The sequence below is a fragment of the Pseudorasbora parva genome, chromosome 15 (genome assembly GCF_024679245.1).
Source record: "Pseudorasbora parva isolate DD20220531a chromosome 15, ASM2467924v1, whole genome shotgun sequence".
Lineage (NCBI taxonomy): Eukaryota > Metazoa > Chordata > Actinopteri > Cypriniformes > Gobionidae > Pseudorasbora > Pseudorasbora parva.
In genome coordinates this window covers 31,903,214-31,923,546 of record NC_090186.1, presented here as the reverse complement: position 1 = coordinate 31,923,546, position 20,333 = coordinate 31,903,214, and the positions used below count along the sequence as shown (strand labels likewise).

General features: G+C 37.0%; 2 protein-coding genes and 1 long non-coding RNA gene across 4 annotated transcripts; 2 read left to right on the top strand and 1 right to left on the bottom strand.

The window, feature by feature from the left end:
* Positions 1–5: 5 nt before the first annotated feature.
* Positions 6–8,812, bottom strand: pnocb (prepronociceptin b). 2 transcript variants are annotated; one of them, XM_067417781.1, is made up of 3 exons: positions 8,697–8,812; positions 2,230–2,417; positions 6–917 (listed from the first exon to the last, which is right to left on the bottom strand). In XM_067417781.1, the coding sequence occupies exons 2-3, from the start codon at positions 2,350–2,352 to the stop codon at positions 324–326; spliced, it is 717 nt and encodes a 238-aa protein (XP_067273882.1). In that variant the 5' UTR covers positions 2,353–2,417; positions 8,697–8,812; the 3' UTR covers positions 6–323. The 2 variants fall into 2 exon arrangements, with proteins under 2 accessions (XP_067273882.1, XP_067273883.1); XM_067417782.1 differs by lacking the exon at positions 8,697–8,812 and adding an exon at positions 4,640–4,777.
* On the top strand, positions 4,967–7,191 carry LOC137041449 (uncharacterized). The gene is made up of 4 exons (XR_010898091.1): positions 4,967–5,113; positions 5,307–5,379; positions 5,539–5,644; positions 5,772–7,191. It is a non-coding gene; the product is annotated as an uncharacterized lncRNA (long non-coding RNA).
* A 6,162-nt stretch (positions 8,813–14,974) lies between the features above and the next one.
* Positions 14,975–19,623, top strand: si:ch211-63o20.7 (Serine/threonine-protein kinase pdik1l-B-like). Its single transcript, XM_067418635.1, has 4 exons — positions 14,975–15,131; positions 15,656–16,352; positions 17,458–17,683; positions 19,095–19,623. Exons 2-4 carry the CDS (start codon positions 15,738–15,740, stop codon positions 19,325–19,327), a joined length of 1,074 nt encoding a protein of 357 aa, XP_067274736.1. The 5' UTR covers positions 14,975–15,131; positions 15,656–15,737; the 3' UTR covers positions 19,328–19,623.
* Positions 19,624–20,333: the final 710 nt, after the last annotated feature.

The window sequence follows — 20,333 nt, the reverse complement described above, 5'->3', positions numbered from 1 at the left end:
TCAAGTTTCACTGATTTGCCTTTTATTTTATTTTTTTCACAATGCTTCAAGGTTAATTCTAGGAGTTTTGATTTTTGAAATAAACAATCAGTTCTCATCAGCAACATTTGTCCTAACGACTTGATTGAGATGTTTTTGATGTCTGGAAATGTCAATGATAAAAACCAACGCTATACAAAATACTCCTCTTCTTTGATTAAACACAGATTTATCTAACTTAGTTCTGGGCTGCGGTGCATGATAGATGTTCACAGTTACTGATGGCTGATGAGCAGTTGAGTTGAGGTAAGTGAAAAGACCAAGGGCCTGTACTACAAGGCCATCTAAACTTCATTTTGTCTTCGGATTCTGGCGGAGAGGTTACTGACGTGACCTGAACGCCCCGAGCGGCCCGTCAAGCTCAGGTACTGCCTCAGTAGCTGACTCACGCGCTTCTGGTTGTTCCACTTGCGGGCAGATTTCCTTATCCCTATGAAGCCACCGTAGCGTTTCTGCAAAGGCCTCCCGGAGCTCACCAATTTCCGGAAACCGTGACGACCTTTCATAAAACCTCCGAATCGCTTGGACACGCTCACGGCTGCCTCACCGCTCTTCTCTTCTCCTACAGCATCCTGGTCCTCCTCTGTCTCCGGGTCAAGGTCCGGGTCATATGAAATCCCGAGTTTCTCCTCCTCTGAAGGCTTTTGGCTGCGGAGCGCTTGCGCGGCGTGTCGAAACCGCTCCAAAGCCTCGGTATACTCGACACCATTGTCATTCTCTATGCTCAGTGTGGCCAGAGGCTCGGCTTCATCATCAGAGCGCTTTGATGTTTCCTCCTCCTGTAACGGTAGTGGAAGCTGGTTCAGACCCACTGCTTGGTAACACAAATCCCAGGTCAATGCAGGAGATGCACGTGCCTCACATTCCAGGATACATAGCTGCACAAAAGAGATAGGACAAATACTCATCAAAAACATTAACATGTTATTATTTTAAATGTGGAAATGATTTTCTCTAGTAAAAACAAGAATATTGTTAAATAATATTACAATTTTAAATAACAGCTTTCTAGCTATTTGAATATTAAAATGCAATTTATTTCTGTGATGGCAAAGCTGCATCATTGCTCCAGTCTTCTGCTTCAGAAATCATTCTAATATGTTGATTTGGTGCACAAGAAACATAACTTATTATTGTCAATTTTGAACAGTTGCTTAATATTGTTTTAAAAACTAGATTTGTTTTGTATATACATTTTGTTCTGTTATGGATCGAAGAATATAAAACATTTCCCATTGAAAATGGACATTTTCTTTGGAGATTTATGATGTTATTTGAATTTGCCCTTTCTAATAAAAAAAAGAAGAAGATCTAAGTATAAAACATTCCTGGTGGCACAATTCCGCATGCAAACGGTCTTACCAGAGCAATGAGATGTGAAATGATATGTGGCATTGGTGCAAGAAATGATATGATAATTGAGAGACTAGAATGGGATAAAAATCTTTATTAGTAATCTTTATGTGATCCTCAGCGCTCAGCTCTAGACAAATGCGGGTTCTTTCCACAAAATGTTCATTTGATGCCCTCAAAGACGATGATGTAGCGTGAGTTTTTATTATCTCCTATGTGTAGGGGAAAATAGATCATAAATGGTGAAGCGGCTTATAGCTGTGGATTGAAACTAGAAGTTGCATGCATGGAAAGTAATTGGGCATTGCGAATGAATGTCGATGGCATCTGAAAAACAATCAGATAACATAAAGACAATATATATAGCTATAGGGAGATAGTTAAGAAAAACAGATTTTGCATGCATTTGCGAGTGTGAATATACTGTTGATGAAATGTCTGACACACAGTGGTTTCACAGAGAAAACCCATAGCCAAAGGGACCCATCTGGTCATAACAAGAGCGCCTTCACCAAGTGTCAATCACTCCAAGCCCAACATCAGCAGCTGACGGCAGCACAGCAGCCAATTATGGGCAGACATTACCCCGATCACCCCAGTCACAGCTGTTTGGTCTGCACTGCCATTAGCAACTTGATTACAGCCACTATTGTGTCAACGACCAACTTTTAACAAAGTTGATTTGTATTACAGTTTTCTCATCCACCCCTGCATTAAGCTATCTTATTTGATGTATTAGTTGTTTTATTACAACACAATGTGCCTGCTGAGCATTTCATTTCAAAACCACAATTAATAGGGAGTTTGTACTTTTATATTCATAGACAGGGCACTTACCAATGTATTAAAAGCTTGATGTTCAGGTAGGATGAGTCCACAGGTTAAACAGTCCCCTTGGCAGTCGCTATGACCCGATGAGCACAAGCATAAGAGCAGCAGGGTCCAAAACGGGGTCTTCATGACTTCTTTACGGAACACACACCGGAACAAACAAACGGAGCAGGAACTTATAGCCACTGGGAGCTCTGATGAAGGGAAGAGAAGGGTGAGATGTTTTAAGCCTGGAGATGACTAAAGTCTTAGATGCTCTAAGCACTTTATAGTGATAGAGTAGAAGTAATATATACAAAATATTTATTCAAATAAACTCTTAAAATGAAATTTGCTAAGCAATTTGGCTCAGAGATTGTAATTTAGTCGTTTTTTGCCCCTTGGCTTTGTCTTGCATTCTATAATTTTTTGAACACTTAGTATGGGGATCACATTAACTATTAACTACAACTTTTGCCTCGTAATTGGGTAGGAGGGATGTAGAATAAGGTCATGCAGAATAAGACATTAATATGTGCTTTATACGTATTAATAAACAGCCAATATTCTAGTAATATGCATGATAATAATTAATAGCGAATAAAGTGTTACCACATTTTTATGTAATGATTACATTTTTTGAGATTTCTAATACATCCTTGAAAGGTTTGAAGGGTGTATTAAAAAAAAGTATACAGCACAACTGTACAATTCAGCATAGATAACAATAAGAAATGTTTCTTGATATTACAAATAGAATGATTTCTGAAGGATCATGTAACACTCAAGACTTAAATAATGGATGCTGAAAATTCTGCTTACCCATCACTGGAAGTTATTACAGATTTAAAAAAAAATAAAAAAGTCATTTTTTAAAATTATAATATGTCTCACTATTACTGTTTTTTACTGTAGACTAGGCTATTTTTCATTAAATAGATGCAGCCTTGCTTGTTAAGCATAAAGCCTTCTTTTTTTTAGTCCTAACTTTCTTGCATTATCACAAATGTTCTAACTATGCTCATTTGCCAAAAATGTTTTGATCTAATGGGGTAAAATTCTTAATGAAAGCAATTATAAAGTGTCAGGCTACCAATCGATTAGCCTCTAGCTACCTGAAGTGCCAGGGTATGTAAAGTTTTAATGGGTCTAGTAGGCCTACATTTTCCAAGGACGTTCACATGTTTGAATGTGCACATCCAAAGCCAATTTGACCTGTAGCTAATCAGCACTGGAAACACCTTTTTCACCCTCGTCAATCAGCAACGAACTCCTGCTAATCCCAGATGAACTGATAATCTGACACGTCGAAGATAAACCTGGGTCCAGTTTTCCCTAAAGCCAAACACATGTCCCATGGAGATGAGATCAAATCATGACAACCACAATGAATGCCGAAGTCTCAAAGTGAATCAAACCTATTTGCAAAATTCACACATGAAAGTATAACGTAATGGCGTGGATCACTACCACTACTGTCACCAGTGAAACATGTCAAAATTCGCAAGCCACCATCTGTTTTTTCCCCACACATACTGAAGTTCATTAAGGAAACTCATCATAGGCCCTAATTAATGTCTGAATTAGTGTGTGTGGCATAATGAGAAGGAAATGAGTGCGGGAGAGAAAGAGCGGGAATGCAGTTCCCATCAAACTCTGACTCACGCACTGCGCCAGCACACATTAGTCACGACCGCATTAGAGAAACGCACACATGCGCGCGCACCTCTAAAAGCTTTCTTTGATGAAAGCCAACAAAAATCTTTCGGCGAAGCAGTGATGAAAAGTTGACAATAAAAGCATCTTGAGACGTCTCTGCTCAGTGAGCAAAGTGCATGTATAATTACAGCGTGTTTCGTGGACATGGGAATCCAACGCATTCTGAGGGAAGGATATCAAAATAAACGACACAAAAAAAGTTTTCCAACCAATTAAATCCCTTGCATCATTAATACAGTTCGATTTGGAGAGTGATTTGATGGAACTTTTTATGATCATCCCCTGCTACAATCTCTTATTAGGAGTGTTTGTCGGAGATAATGGAAAAATGAAAACAGCTGGAGGTGAAGTGCAAATGCATCAACCTTAGCAACTGTCATGTATGCAATACTAGTGCGAAGCCTGCAGAGAAATATTAGTGTACCGTTTGACCTATATTCCTAGTTTCATTGAAGAGTTTATTAATGTCTTTACAAAATATTATTTGATGCATGTAGGCTATGACTTTCTTTTTTTCTGTGGAATACAAAAGAAGATTGGGTTAGTTCACCCAAAAATTAAATTTCTTTCATTAATGATACCTCTGTTCATCCTCGGAACACATTTTTTTAGATTTAGTCCTTTCTGTCCTTTGAATGTAAGTGTATGCCCACTTGCTGTCCACGTCCAGAAGGTAACAGTTAGCCTAATGAAACATCAAAGTATGAAATTGTCATACTCAAGCTTTTAACTGCGCAGGCAAAAAATGTCCATATGTGACATCAGTTGGTCCATATGTGACATCAGTTGGTTTGTTAGACTCTTTTGAAGCGTCGACAATACATTTTGGTCCAAAAATAACACAAAAAAATACAAATTTATTCAGCATTGTCTCTTCGTGTTCCTCAAATAAAGAATCAAACGGCCATTATTCAAGATTCGAATCGTGTGTCAAACTGGCAAACTGCTGAAATCACGTGACATTGGCGATATGAATCACAAATCAATCTGCTGATTCGCGACCGTTTGAATCTTTATTTGAGGTTTGAAAAACAAACGGGGAAGAGAAGACAATGCTGAATAAATTCATATTTTTTGTTATTTTTGGACCAAAATGTTTTGTCGAGGCTTCAAAAGAGTATAACTAACCAACTGATGTCACATATGGACTACTTTGATGATGTTTTCATTACCTTCTGGAAGTGGACAGCAAGTGAGCATAACTTAACTTACACTTACATTCAAAGGAAAGAAAGGCCTCGGACTAAATCTAAAATATCTTAAACTGTGTTCCGAGGATGAACAGAGGTCTTACGGGTGTGGAACGACATTGGGGTGAGTCATTAATGAAAGAAATTTCATTTTTGGGTGAACTAACCCTTTAAGTGTTTGTTTTCCCCCCATAGTGGTATCCGGTGTTGTTTTGGACCCCATTGAGTTTCATTGTACTGACAAAAAAAGTTTGGAACTATTTAAAGGGTAAGTAAATGATGACCGATTTTTCATTTCTGGGTGAACTCTATGAAAGCTGCGGTGATACATTTCCACATAGGGAAGATGCTCTGTCTACAGTCTTTGACTAATCTAAGGGAATGCAACTAATCTGATTTGACCATGTCTGCTCGCTCTCTCCTACAGCCACCTGATCGTATCACCTCCACGGCAAACACCAGACCCAATTCTCATTCTGTCCCCGCGCCTTGACTGAAACACAAATGCTTGCACTGAGTCACCACCAGATTCGGTGAATCAAGTCTGCTGCTTTTCTTCTGCTCTGTGTTTTTTCCCATTTCCATTTTTGTCGGTCAACTGTGTCATGACATTTCAAGAATGAGCAAATAACAATTACTTTTTGTTTGTTTGTTCCACAGCAGACCGATGGAGGAACATGACCTCTTTCTCATTTCTCATTCACATTAGTATCATCCGCTGAATGCACTTCATCTCGGATTTATTACACAGTAAATGATAGCTCACCTGTTTGCAACGTCGAGCAATTTTTTTTTGTCCTAAGCAATAGCATCGAAACAAAATAATCTAAGCTCTTCTCGTTGTCATTACCATTTCCGTTGAGGGATGGGGGGATTCGCATGGTTACTTTAATTGAGAGCACAATGATTGCCAGAGGGCTCAGAGTCTGCAGTCCCGCTGCAGATGATCATGGTTCCCCTCCACACACACTGCCTCTTCACTGGCAGAACAGCAGCAATCATTGCATTATCCTCCCCGTGGCCATGACAATGAGCATAAAGAGAAGGGGGAGGGAGTGAAAAGTTTCTTTATTTATTTATTTTTGAAGAACTATTTGCATGATATTTCAATTGTGAGGAGAAAATGCAATAAATGCCACTGTCACCACCTTTCAAATCAAAAGCAATTGCGAAAGTAAATTCATACATAGACGGTATGACTAATGGAAAGTCAAAATTCCTTCACAGGGTTTGCAGTTTCAATGTAAAATCAAAATGACATAATGGCATCAGAAGAAGTTGTATAAGAATAATAAATAATAATGCCCACAATGAGCTGTGGAGGTGTAATATAACATTTCTATATGGCATTTAGTCAACATACTTATAATGTATGAAAATAAGCAGTATTCAGGGCAGCTATCATCCAAGTTCAGGAGCAGCTGAGAATTGGATATAATACAATCAATTAAGTCTCGAAATGATATGCTTAATTACAAATGATAAGTCATATGGATCAGATACAGCAGCTTCGACCTTATATCGGTTCTATCTGAGTGATCCCAGATTCTGTGCATCTCACAATTTTTATTTCAATTAATATTGAATATGTTGCTCACACTTAAGGCATTCATTGGCTTAATAGATTTACGTGTAAGAGAGTAGAACTCTAATTGATAAATGTACATAATTATGCACGCATCACTTCTGCTCTAATGGATTTTAGGGTAAAAATCAATTTAATATGACTCAGGTAATTAATCAGAGGAAAACTAGTCTCCCTAATGCAGTGCAAAGTTTTAAAATAATTACGCGAAATGAGACAAGCAGCTTTCATGTTTCAATTCGTAGAGGATTGTTGCATGAATTTATTACGGGATGCATAAACTGTACAATTTGGAAGATTTATTTAGATGCTCTAGGCTACGTATTGAATTTGCCTTACTCCACAGATGCAAGCAAAATGCAAAACCTTTTCATAAAATGGTTAAAAATATATGTGCACATTTCCATGGCATTAATGAATGCGTGAAAATATTTTGCAGGCCCTAAAGGAGACATTTGATTGTTTTAAAGAGAGTATGACATGCTTCTTACAGAGAATGTGGAAATAATGATTATAATTATAATAATAGTAAAGAATGAATATGTTAATATATATATATATATATATATATATATATATATATATATATATATGCATTTATTTTAACTATATATATATATATATATATATATATATATATATATGCATTTATTTTAACTATATATATATATATATATATATATATATATATATATATATATATATAGTTAAAATAAATGCATACATTGTAAATACATGCATTGTATTTAATGTATTTACATACATTAAATAAATAAAATAAATAAATAAAAATACATCTGAAATTCAGTTGTATCTAGCTTAATCTATCTTAATTGACATAATTTAAATATGATTTGACTGTCTTTTTTGTATTGTTTTATATGACCTATTGTTTAAAAAAAAGAAATAAACCAATTTAAAATAAACTAAATTTAATTAAAATCACCATACAGATTTCAGTTCATATTTGTGCCTTGCCATCATAAAGAATACTTAGACTGCATCATATTTCGTGGTTGTGTGTGTGTGTGTGTGTGTGTGTGTGTATGAACCATGCAAACATATTTACATTTCTAAATTATTTATTCCAGTCTTTTTTATTATTATCATTGATTATGTTATTTTCTAGTGTAGATTAAATGTTGTCCTAGAAGCATAAAATATTAAATGAATAGCGCACTTGTTGCTACTCTGCGCAGGCTGAAATTACAATAAAGACTGGAATGAAAAATGAGCACAAAATGCTCTAGTTGATTAAAGGGAGTCAGTGGACAGATTGTATTAAGTTTAGTTTAATTGCAGCTGTAAAAAATATTAGAAGTACATTCAGAATTAGCGGGAAAGGGCAGAATTGCTGCTCTTTCCCTCTTCACTGGCAAACCCAGTGCAGGCACTCCAGTGTCTGTGATCAAAGCTTTGAATGGAATTCATTTGTTTAGTACTGTTGTGTTATATGCAATTTCAATCAATCTTAAGTGGACTTAAAATAATTGTTTACAATAAAAGCATCCTTTGGAAAAGATGCTTATTAATAAATAAAAAAAATCACACACACACACACATAAACAAAAAAACTTTGCAAAAAATAAACGAGGAAAAAAAATCCTGCCACACAGGTTAATTGGAAATCATGAAGGTGATTAATAGGGAAAAGCCATGAGTAATGGAAAAAAGATTATTTAAAGAGCAGAACTAATCATTAAAAACGTCACCCAGGGATAACAACATATTAACAATATAAACCTATTTGCAGCCCCATAAGAAAATAATTGACTGTGAAGATAAATGCAGTCATCATTGCTTCAGCAAATATTAATATTAACAGACAAGCAGTCTTTAAAAAAGTAAGTAATCACAAAATACTTGTCACGTCAGGCAAAAAAAACAACTAAAAAACAACAGCTGACCCAATAAAACAGATATAATCTGCATTCTTTCACTATGGAATTAGAATCAATACAAAAATGCACAAGAGGTATCAACATGACACCTTGTTTTACCTGTCGTCTGCGATATGGGGTTGCTCAGTCTCTCTCTTTCTCTCACTTTCAGTCTTGAGGTGTGGCGGTTATGTCCAATCTTCAGCTTCTTGGTTTGTTCAACTGCTTGCCTGCTCCCTTTCTCTCCCCTCTTATAACGACACACCCCTTCCACTGGTCCAGCCCCCCCGCTCCCCCAGTGTCGGTAGATGGGGCTACACCAAGGCAGGGTATTACGCACAACCTGGACAGCCATACAACCCTTAGTCAAGGCTGACGTACAAGACACTACCAACGTCACCTCTTTCCGCACCCCAGAAGACAGGACCTGGCTAAAAATATGCATCATTCAAATTGTTTATCTATCCATTTCATGGACCAAAAATGTATTTGTTTTATACATTTACTGTATATATCCAAACATAGTTCCAATCAATTAATTGGTGTAAAGAAACTTAGATAATGTTAACAAGCTAAGCGCTGGCTTGGGAGTGAGAATTGCAAATTAAGCCTGAGACACAATTTACAGTTGAGCGGTGCATACAGGAGAAAAACAAAATCTCCCAGAGGCAAAGGGAAGTCTCGGTGGACGATGACACTTCACATCCACTCCAAAGGTTGTGGCAACACGAATAAGAAGAGTTTTGCTTAAGCAATGCATAAGAATTATGAATCATAGATAAATAACTTGATTTTATACAGCATTTAAATAACATGTATTTCATTTTTGTTTTAAGTAATATCTCAAACACAAAACATATTCAATTTATGAGTTGCAATAAGAATTAGAATTGAACTGGCCACAACCCACATGACGTTGACTTCAAATTTAAATAGACTGAGAAGAAGATACATTTACTGAACTGCAATTCAGATAAATTCAACACAGTCATTGGCCCTCAAAAGCTCATTTATGAAATTTAAAATATCTATCTGTAAGCCAAACATTCAAAAGTCTGACATCTTTCAAACAAGGCTTTTCAAGACAATTTTTAAAGTCTGTCAGGACGAAGATGAGGTGAGGCACAAAGGAGTTATAATGCTGCCTATGTGAGCCCTTATACGATTTCAAACCACAACTCACGACTTTGTAGCGTTCCAGGCAAAGTCACGCCAAACAATGATGGCTAGTGTTTCAGTGTGAGCTAAACCAGGGGTTTTCAAACTGGGGTCCGGGGACCCCCAGGGGTTCTCCAGAAGGTTCTAAGGGGTCCCCAGAAAATTTCAGAGAATTAAAAGACAAAGCAAAAATGGAGTCCGAACAGTCTAATGGTTTCATTTCTAATGGTTTAACTCCTTGTTTGCCGTATACATACTTTTAAGATTTGTATATGTTTGCTTCATATCTTTCTAGTGAGTTTTTTTCACTATAGTCCCCTTTATTTTGCTCACTAGGGTTCTTATGTAAGCTGCTTACATAGACCTAAATTACAAAAGTTGCTTAAACACGTACATTTTCATTGAAAATGTTTAGGTAAATACATACAATATTAAGCCAATTTAAGTTAGGAAACAATGTGTTGTATTTATATCATACTTATTATTTAACTTTTTTTTATATACAGATGTATTTTAGGAAGGGGGTCCCCCATAAAGGTTTCTCATATTTGGGGGTCCTTGGCATCATGAAGTTTGAAAACCCCTGAGCTAAACAACACCAGTCAAAGAACAGCCAGAACTAAGGCTATCAAGCAAACTCAATGAACAAAATAAGGTTCAGATGCTTGAAATCAATGAAACAACAAGTAACCATGACGACTAAATAAAACATACTTAGCAACCAAAAGGAAATAATGTGATAGAAACTATTAATGAAAACTATACAAATCCATGAAAACAAAACTGAAACAACAACGTGACACTACAAACTTAAATTCAAATTCTGCACCTTGTTTGCTCATTTCAGTTCACATTCAGGTAGACCAGCACCAAACCAGCATGAACAAGCATGGATCTGGTCTTTCCAGCAGGGATGTTGTGATCTTATCAAGAGCGCATCAAAAAATAAAAATAAAAAAAAACTTCAGCTAAAGCATTGGGGAAAATTGAAATACTGTAACATTGTGTTCTAGCTGATAATTACTTTGAATGAGCACATTATAATTGTAAGTGGCTCAGCATTAGAAAAAGCCTGTTGAAAAATAAATTATTTGGGTAAAACCAGTAGCTTAATATAGGTCTGGATAAGAGCACACTTTAAGTTACAATAGCTTGCTTTGATCTTCCTAATCATGCCATTTCAGAGGCTGTTAAATAACATGGATTAGATGCAAAAATAAACACAAATCCTGATGTGTAATTAATCTCTAAATGCACATCGTGATTATAAAAAGCATGTGTCATACAGCTGTGCCACTGACGAAATGAACCAATAAGCATCACAATTATTATTTTGATGTGTGCAATACTCAGTCTTTGATAACTTGTATACCTAAATAATAATCAACCAAAATAACCCATCACCTAAGTCCCTGTCCCATGCATTTGCATACTATTCCATGCAGTAGGCCTAAATCTGGAATGAGATATTATACACAGACAAACCGAAATGTGCCTTGCCACTATAGAGGAACTCATCAGACTCTGTGCCATATCATATTACAGCAGTGGCTGAATCACGAAACCAGCACCTGTATGCATTGTGGTGAGATACCACCTCAAAGTAAGATTGAAGTCAGATCTACGCATGCTATGCAATTACGAGTGGGTTTATTCACCTCTATGACGCACAATTATCGGGGGGCCTCTCTGGTCAATGTTGTTTCATTCCCTTCATCATTCCAGGGCAAAGTTTTATTGTTATATGAGGCGATGAAGAGCACTGAGGCTTATCCACATCCCTGTGAGACACTACTATGTTTTATGGGAAGCCCTTAGCAATAATTTTCAATGATGACTATTAATACTAGACACTTAATTGATTTCAGCAGCATAACCCAAAGACATAACTCAATATATTAGAAAATATGAGCAATATAAAGTCGGTGGATGAGAGAGATTGAACGTGGAAGGAAGTTTCAATCAAGGCTATTGAAAATCAACACAAAAAATTATCTGAAAGGACTAGATAAAAGCACTCAAAAACTGAGCCAGGATATAATGCCAAAAGTATTGGGACACTCAGGTGAAATCAGGTGTTCCACTCACTCCCATGCCCAAATGTGTATAAAAACAAGCATATAGGCATACAGACTGCTTTTACACACATTTGTGAAAAAAATAAATTAAATTAAAAAAGAACTTTTAGCAGCACACAGCAGAAAAAAAACAATACCAAAAAATACAAACGTTTGTGAAAGAATGGGTCGCTCTCAGGAGATTAGTGAATTCAAATGTGGTACTGTGATAGGTTGCCATCTGTCCATTCATGAAATTTGCTCATTACGAAATATTTCATGGCCAACTATTAATGGTATTTTAATAAAGTGAAAGCAATTGGGAACAGCAGCAACTCAGCCATGAAGTGGTAGATGAAAAATCAAAGTAAAATCAAAGAGTGAGGTCAGCGCATGCTGAGGTGCACAGTGCGCAGAATTCACCAACTTTCTGTCAATAGCTCGACCTACAAACTTCATGTGGCCTTTAGATTAGCTCAAGAACAGTGCATAGAGAGCTTCATGGAATGGGTTTCCATGGCCGAGCAGCTGCATCCAAGCCTTACATCACCAAGTGCTATACAAATTGTTGGATGCAGTGGTGTAAAGCACGCCACCACTGGACTTTAGAGCAGTAGAGATGTGTTCTTTGGAGTGACGAATCACGCTTCTCTGTCTGGCAATTCGATGGATGAGTCTGGGTTTGGCAGTTGCCAGGAGAACCAGACTGATCTCATGAAATGGCGTATGTATGACATTCGTATGCCATTTTGGCGTGCTATCAAGACGCATAATAGTTTTTTAGCGTGTTTATCAACGCCGTTTTATTCTATCCCCTACACTGCCCCTACCCCTAAACCCATCACAAACACACACAGACACACACACACACAAAGTCTGGTGCGTTATCTTTCTGGGGACTCACCATAGACGTAATGGTTTTTCTACTGTATAATATATTATATTCTGTCCCCCTACACTGCTCCTGCCCCTAAACCTACCCATCACAGGAAACTTTCTGCATTTTTACATTTTCAAAAAAAAAACTCATTATGTATGATCTATAAGCTTTTGTACCCATGGGGACCTCAATTTAGGTCCCTACAGTGACACGAGTCCCCATGAGTCTGTGTGCATTCAGGTTGAAGTCCCCAGGCTAGAAAAACATGTATACACACACATGCACATGCACACACGCACACGCACACGCACACACACACGCACACACACACACACCCTAAACCTACCAATCACAAGAAACATTCTGCATTTTTACATTTTCACAATTTTAAATTTTTACATAATTTAGTATATTTATAAATCCATTTAACACACACACATATTCAGACACATTTTGAACGCGTAGCTCAAACTCTTCCCTAAACCTACCCATTTGTGTAATATAAAAAACAGGATATGTTATACTTCAAAAGTGGCGTGTATGTTTACGCAAAGTCATGATGTCATGTTGGGAGAACGGTACTTACCTAACTGCATTGTACCACGTGTAAAGTTTGGTGGAGAGGGGATTATAGTGTGGGGTTGTTTTTCAGAGGTTGGGCTTGGACCCTTAGTTCCAGTGAAAGGAACTCTTAATGATTCAGCATACCAATACATTTTGGATAATTTCCTGCTCCCAATTTTATTTTTGGAGCAGGAAATTTGCTCCGTTTGCTCCGTAAAAAGTTTAGGGACGGCACCTTCCTGTTCCAACATGACTGTGCACCAGTGCACAAAGCCTGCACAGAGTCCTGACCTCAACCTGAAAGAACACCTTTAGGATGAATTAGAGCGGAGACTGTGAGTCAAGCCTTCAGGTCTCACAAATGAATGGTCAAAAATTCCCATAAACACACTCTTAAACCTTGTGGAAAGCCTTCCCAGAAGAGTTGAAGCTGTTATAGCTGCAAAGGTTGGGCCAATTCCATATTAAACCCTACTGATTACGAATGAGATGTCATTAAAGTTTATCTGCATTTAAAGTCAGGCGTCCCAAAACTTTAGGCAATATATCTCAGGACACTGACTGGATGAGGAATGAGAAATTCTTTGGTAATTAGTTAGACATAATGTAGGTGCTGCTAAAGTTAGCAGAGAAGTAAAATAAGAAGAAAATAATTGGTTGAGTATTTTTTGTAATGTGAGAAAGAATGGGAGTGACAGCCTGTTCAGACAGTCAGGGATGTTCTTATGAGGCTTCCTTATCTGTGTCTGACATTTAGGTAACTTTAGGCAAGCATTAAAGGGGTACCTTGTGTCAGGGATTTTTACCACATTTTAAAAGTTGGAAGGACTTAAGATTTTTATGGGGGATTTTAGAGCTTGTAACACAAATTTGCTATAAAATAACTGTTTAATCCGACTTTTTAAATGGGATAATCCTTGATTCAATAGTTATAGGGGAGATCATGAGCTAGTTGTCAAAGAAAGAAAGAAAGAAAGAAAGAAAGAAAGAAAGAAAGAAAGAAAGAAAGAAAGAAAGAAAGAAAGAAAGAAAGAAAGAAAGAAAGAAAGAAAGAAAAACCAATTACATAGTTTTCCTCTATTTCCTCTAAAAATCTAAATTAAAAACAAAACTGCTTTGTCAGAACATGTCCATTATTCATAATGGAACCTGCCAGTAGTCTTTTCGGCAGAAACAATGTAAAAGGAAATGTACTGAAATCTCAAATAACTGTTTAGACCAACAAATTGTATAAGTGTATAACATAACACGTGTGACAACTTGCCCCGGCCTGATATAGGCTCTTGAACTTGAACAGTTCTTCATTATGTAAAGCTGCGTCTTGTCTGAACGTTTGCGTGGTTTAATGTACTCACTCATAAGCTATAACAAAAATATGATTATATAGAATTTTATGTTTAGAAAATTGAATTCACAGAATATATAATTTTCTAAACGATATAATTTAACTGGGTTAAATTATATCAGTTATCAGTGTAATGGGCTTACACTGTTATTATCAGAACAAACTAAATTACATAACTTAATAATATATTATAAAACTAACATGTATTGATTTTCAAACACCAAACGGCCTTTAAAAGATTTGTATCAAGACGAAGAGTTTTACTGGTCACTTTTAAATGGGTGTTGACGTTCTCGTATCTTATTGGTGAACGTGGTCATCTACAACAGCATTGACCAATAGAAACGCAGAACACCACGATACGCGCGAAGATCTAAAAAAATACGGAAGTGTTATTACGGAAATGCTGTTTACGTTAAGTTGTATTATGAGTGCTTTTAGATTGCACACTGACAATACGTTTTTATATTAATTATATGTGCATAAAAAACAAAGCACAGACCAAGAAAACTTTTGAATAACTACACTTTCCATTTGACGCGATTTAATGGGTAAGTTTATTCACATTATTAATAAAAAGCAGCAGTAGAAATGCTGAAGTAATGTAACGTTAACGTCAGTTTAATAATTAAAGCGTATATTCTGTGTTATTTTAAAGGAAGATAAAACTATCATATATATATATATATATATATATATATATATATATATATATATATATATATATATATATATATATATATATATGTGTGACAATTTAATCGCGTGTTAATAGGAACTGTAAACACAATTGTGCTGTCTAGTTGAGGGACTGTTTCGGACGTGTGTGTGTGTGTGTATATATATATATATATATATATATATATATATATATATATATATATATATATATATATATATATATATATATATATATATATAGCCCATGCAGTAATCCTTACAAAACAGTTTCATTCAACATTCAAGTGCTGTCAGTATGCAAAAAAATAAGACAACAGTTATATAAAAACAGTTTAAATATAATACATATATACATTTTTTTATGTACATTTTTTTTTCTTGCTTCTATTATCAGAACAATGGAATAACACCCAGCACCTGAGAACACCAGCACATCTTGCATTTGATGCAGTAAACAACAAAGGCTGCTAGCCAGGATGGATGATATCTACACTTTGCAACAAGAACTGGGACGGGGCAGCTATGGAGTGGTTTTCAAGGGACGTGTGACAGAGACTGGATGGTGGGGTGAGAAAGATGACACAGTGGCCATTAAACGTCTACCATGTTGTAGCCCAGAGAGTATAGAGCTGTATTTGCAAGAGCTCTGGGCTATGAGAATCACCGCACGGAACCACCCCAACGTCATCGCTCTCTACAACTGTCTCTTACAGACTGGACCTAGAACACTGCAGCCCCTAAGGTCAGGCAGGCTGCCTTTGGATTTAGTGGAGAGTGTTCTTAAGGGGAGAGTGGTGGACAAAGACTGGAAAACCCAAATGAGGAATCCCTCGAGGTCAAAGAGGAAACTGATGTCCACAGAGGAAGTTCCCAGGCGCTGCTTTGCCTTTTGGTTAGTGATGGAGTACTGCGAGGGAGGTGATTTAAACCAGTACATTCTGTCCAGGCCGCCGGATGCTGAGTGCAACCATGCAGTGGTTCAGCAGCTCAGCGGTGCCATTATGTTCCTGCACGGGCATGGAATAGTGCACCGGGATATAAAGCCAGATAATGTTCTTGTCTGTCTTACTAAAGCAGGACCGGTCATAAAGGTACAAAAATGACGCAGTACAAATATACAGAAGCATCTTCTGACAAACAGTAAAATTAGTTAAAGTGATCAATCCTCATGGAGCATTTGGAGTCAAACTAAGTGCAATTGTCATGGGCCTGATTTGAATTTTTACATGCTTTCATCTTGCCTTTGAAGTAGCCTAGACTGCTAATGGAGCCATAATGCCTTTTTTTCTACTCTCTTCCATTTTTATGTAATTTGTATTAGTCTGTAGGCATGAACATCGTTCCAATTGTAACATGACATAAATAACAAAGCAATACAAAACTACCTTTGAACGTTTATTTGCATGCTAGACAAAGGCTCTCGTGTTGCAATATAAATAGCGAATCACAATTTGTGCCTAAAGAATGTCATACAATACGAAAACAAAAAGTGATGCAATGCATTTGGAATATTGCAGGGTTTTTTTTTCTCACAGTCACAAATGACTATAGTATAGTCATAAAATGTACCTGAACATTTTGAGCCTTTTCTTTTAATCAATACAAAGCCTGGGTATGTCAGAATCAACCCAAAAAGGTCTAGCAAAACAATCACCTCACAGATAAAGTCAGAATGGATCGTCTTAAAATCCATTCTTCTAAAGTTTCAAATAATGAGTTTTTTACGTTTCATTGCATGTAGAGACGATCAATGTAGCGTGCTTTGAAGCGACTGATCCATTGTGCCCTAAATCCAGTCAAATATTAGGCATCGCACAATGTGGATAATAAGTTGCCTTAGGCTTATCTAGAGTTATAGTTGCCTATAGTTGTTAAAAAAGGACTTAAACTTCTATTTTTAGTGCTTTTGTAGCTTATATTTTCCATTGCAATTGTATATGAGGCTTTACTTTAGTAATTCTAACTGAACTGAAGAATTATAAATATCAGACTAGATTTTAATATTTTTTCTCATACAGGGGACAAAGACATTTTTTGAATAGCAATGGGATTGTAGATTTAATTAAAAGTAAAATTTGTAATATGCTATTTAAATTATTCATTAATACAATTTTAATTATAAATGTGCATATTGCTTTTAATAAAAAAAACTTGTTTTAGTTATTAACATATTACCTCCCTTCTTGTGTATGACAGGTGGCAGATTTTGGTCTCAGTAAGATGGTGGACAATCCTACAGAAGGTGTCCAGAATAGACTGGCTCTTTCCTCTACCTGCGGCTCAGACTTCTATATGGCTCCAGAAGTTTGGGCAGGACGTAGTTATACAGCCCAGGCTGACATCTTCTCTGTGGGTGTGCTGTTTTGGGCTGTGCTGGAGAGAATCATTTTCCTTGAGGATGGCACCAATCAAGAACAACTGGGTGAGTTGAGCGGGGAAAAATACGCTGGCTCATTTAGCATTATCCATTAAATGTTTTTTAAAGTCTTTGTTACTTAATCAATCTTGATCCATGATGCATGTATTTTTATGATTAACATTAAAATTAATATAAAACCCACCATCTTGTGATTGTCAAAGCTACTTCACAGAAATATGAACAGGAATAGTAATTCTCACAATTTTCAGAGCCTCGTTTCACTAGCATTGGCAGGCAGGTGGCTATTTTGGTAACTCCTCTTACTACTTACCTCATCCACCACTTTAGATCGGTGAGAAAGCTTTGTTGTTGAGTGCCTGACATTGTAGCCCATTAACTAATAACTGAAATAATGTAAAGTGGTCTGAGGATGCAGGTTCTAGATGGAGTTTATTGGCTGTTCAGGCAGTCCTCAGTAATTACACGGACCCAGCGAATTTCTGTGCTGCTAGCAGGCATTCAAAAAGGTCAGATGTAGGGCTGTAACGATACACCAAACCCACGATTCGGTTCGTATCACGATTTTTTACACACGGTACGATACAAACCTCGATATGGGGGGGACAAAACAGTTTTATTCTGTACAATATTCTGTAGCCTATTTTGCCGTCAATACCATATATCTGTATGGTCAATAGGCTACTGCCGACGTTTTCTTTGCGGTACCAATAGGCAATATATATTTAACATGAAGTATAGTGCCTCCTGTACATCAATACCAACAGAAGCGCCGCGTCAGACACGCTTCTGGTGTGCAAAGAAAGAGAAAACGCCACGCAGCCGCCCCGCGGATGACACGCAACAGAAACGCCACGCTCACACCACGTTGCCAGCCGGTTGGGGAAGCTTCTTGAAACACTTACGGCAAATTGTGTGGGTCTTGTCAACTACACGATTGCCATCCTTGTTCTCCACCGGGTAGCTGAAATGTTGCCATACTGCTGACTTAAAAGTTGGACCTGGACAGGAAGGATAATTCTGGGAGTTGGAAGGGGTGTGTCGCGATTCTGCCTTCTCACATCGCGATACAGGTTCGTGGACCTGCGTATTGCGATTTCGATTTCATATCACATATCGTTACAGCCCTAGTCAGATGTCATAGCTTATTTATATAAGGGCAATTAACATCTTTCCACTCATTAACCTCTCTCTGTGGCCTTAAAGTTTTGTGAATAATAATAAATTTGTGCTAGGAAAGTTGTGCTTTGAAGAAACACACTGGTTTGTTTTTGTTGCCATTTTAGTGTTAAACTGTAATGAACGAGCCAAATTCAAATGCAGCGCTTGGGAGATCAAAGGAAACTCCTTGCACAGTAATGAATGAAGGACCTGTTTCACAAAATGCTAGAAAATTGATTAAGCATAACATTTCCTGATTAAGCATAACAATGTTTCCTGTTTATTGTTGTTCTAGGTGCATATGTAATGCGAGGCCGCTGGCTTACCCCGCTAGGTGAAGCGCTGTGTCAGAATCCCGAGCTACAGCTGACCATCCCTATGAGGGCAAGACGTGCTCCGCCACTGCCGCCGCCTCCAAACCACGCCATGTGCGAGCTACTGCTGGACATGCTAGACTCTGACCCTGACGCCCGGCCCACCGCAGACCAGCTGGAGAAGAGGGTCCGGCATGCCATAGAGCTGCACTGATCTCAGAGCAGCATGCGAACAACCAATCTACTTTGTACACTGAATAACATGAAGATGAAGCTAATGTTATCAAACAGAGTCGTCCAGTTGGAAATTGAGAGTTAAAAAAAATAGATAATTTATTTGTTACTTGCCTTGAATTTTCATTTAGTGCTGTGTATCTGTTACAATTTGATGCTTCATGAATTATATGTATAGTATATAGGGCTGCACAATATTAAAATATAACAACTGTATTGCAATTGATAAATACGTTTTAAAAAGTAGCTTTTATCATTTTAGAATAAAATAAATAAATAAAGCCCTTTCTAAGTTTCAAAGATTTGGAGATTGTTGTTCATGCTTTTATTACTTTCAGACTGGATTATTGTAACTCCCTCTATGTAGGGATCTGTCATTGGCCATCATCTCATCTGAAGCTTGTACAGAATACTGCAGGCAGGCTTCTGACAGCACTCCGGTGCTGTCCGCTCTCCATTGGTTACCAGTTAAGTATAGGGTCTTATTGGTTTTTAAAGCTCTTCATAATTTGTCCCCAAATTATATCGATAACCTTTCAGGGTTTTACACATTAGTTAGGTCAATAAAATCAACAAATCAAAATCCAAGTCCTCAGTCCAAGAAGTCATCAAAGCGTGATTGTGCTTTTTCAGTGGTAGCTCCTAAATTGTGGTACAGTTTGCGGGCAGGCGAGTCAGCAGGCTCCATCTTTAGAGGTTTCAGGTCTTTTTAGTTCAGCTTTTAAGGTAAGGGATTTTTGATTATGGGGACCTTTTACAATATTTATTTATATGCATGTGTATTTTTATATTCTCAATTTCTGAAGTACTTTTGGTAACAACATTTAAATGTGCTATATAAATAAATAAAAGTTGAAGTACAAAAAATATATACTTCACAAAAAATATATAACATTATGTAACACTTAATTTTAGCATCTCCCTTTTGAATTTCAAGGCAAAGCATGCTGGGAACTAGAAATTCCAACCCAGTTCAGATTACTTAA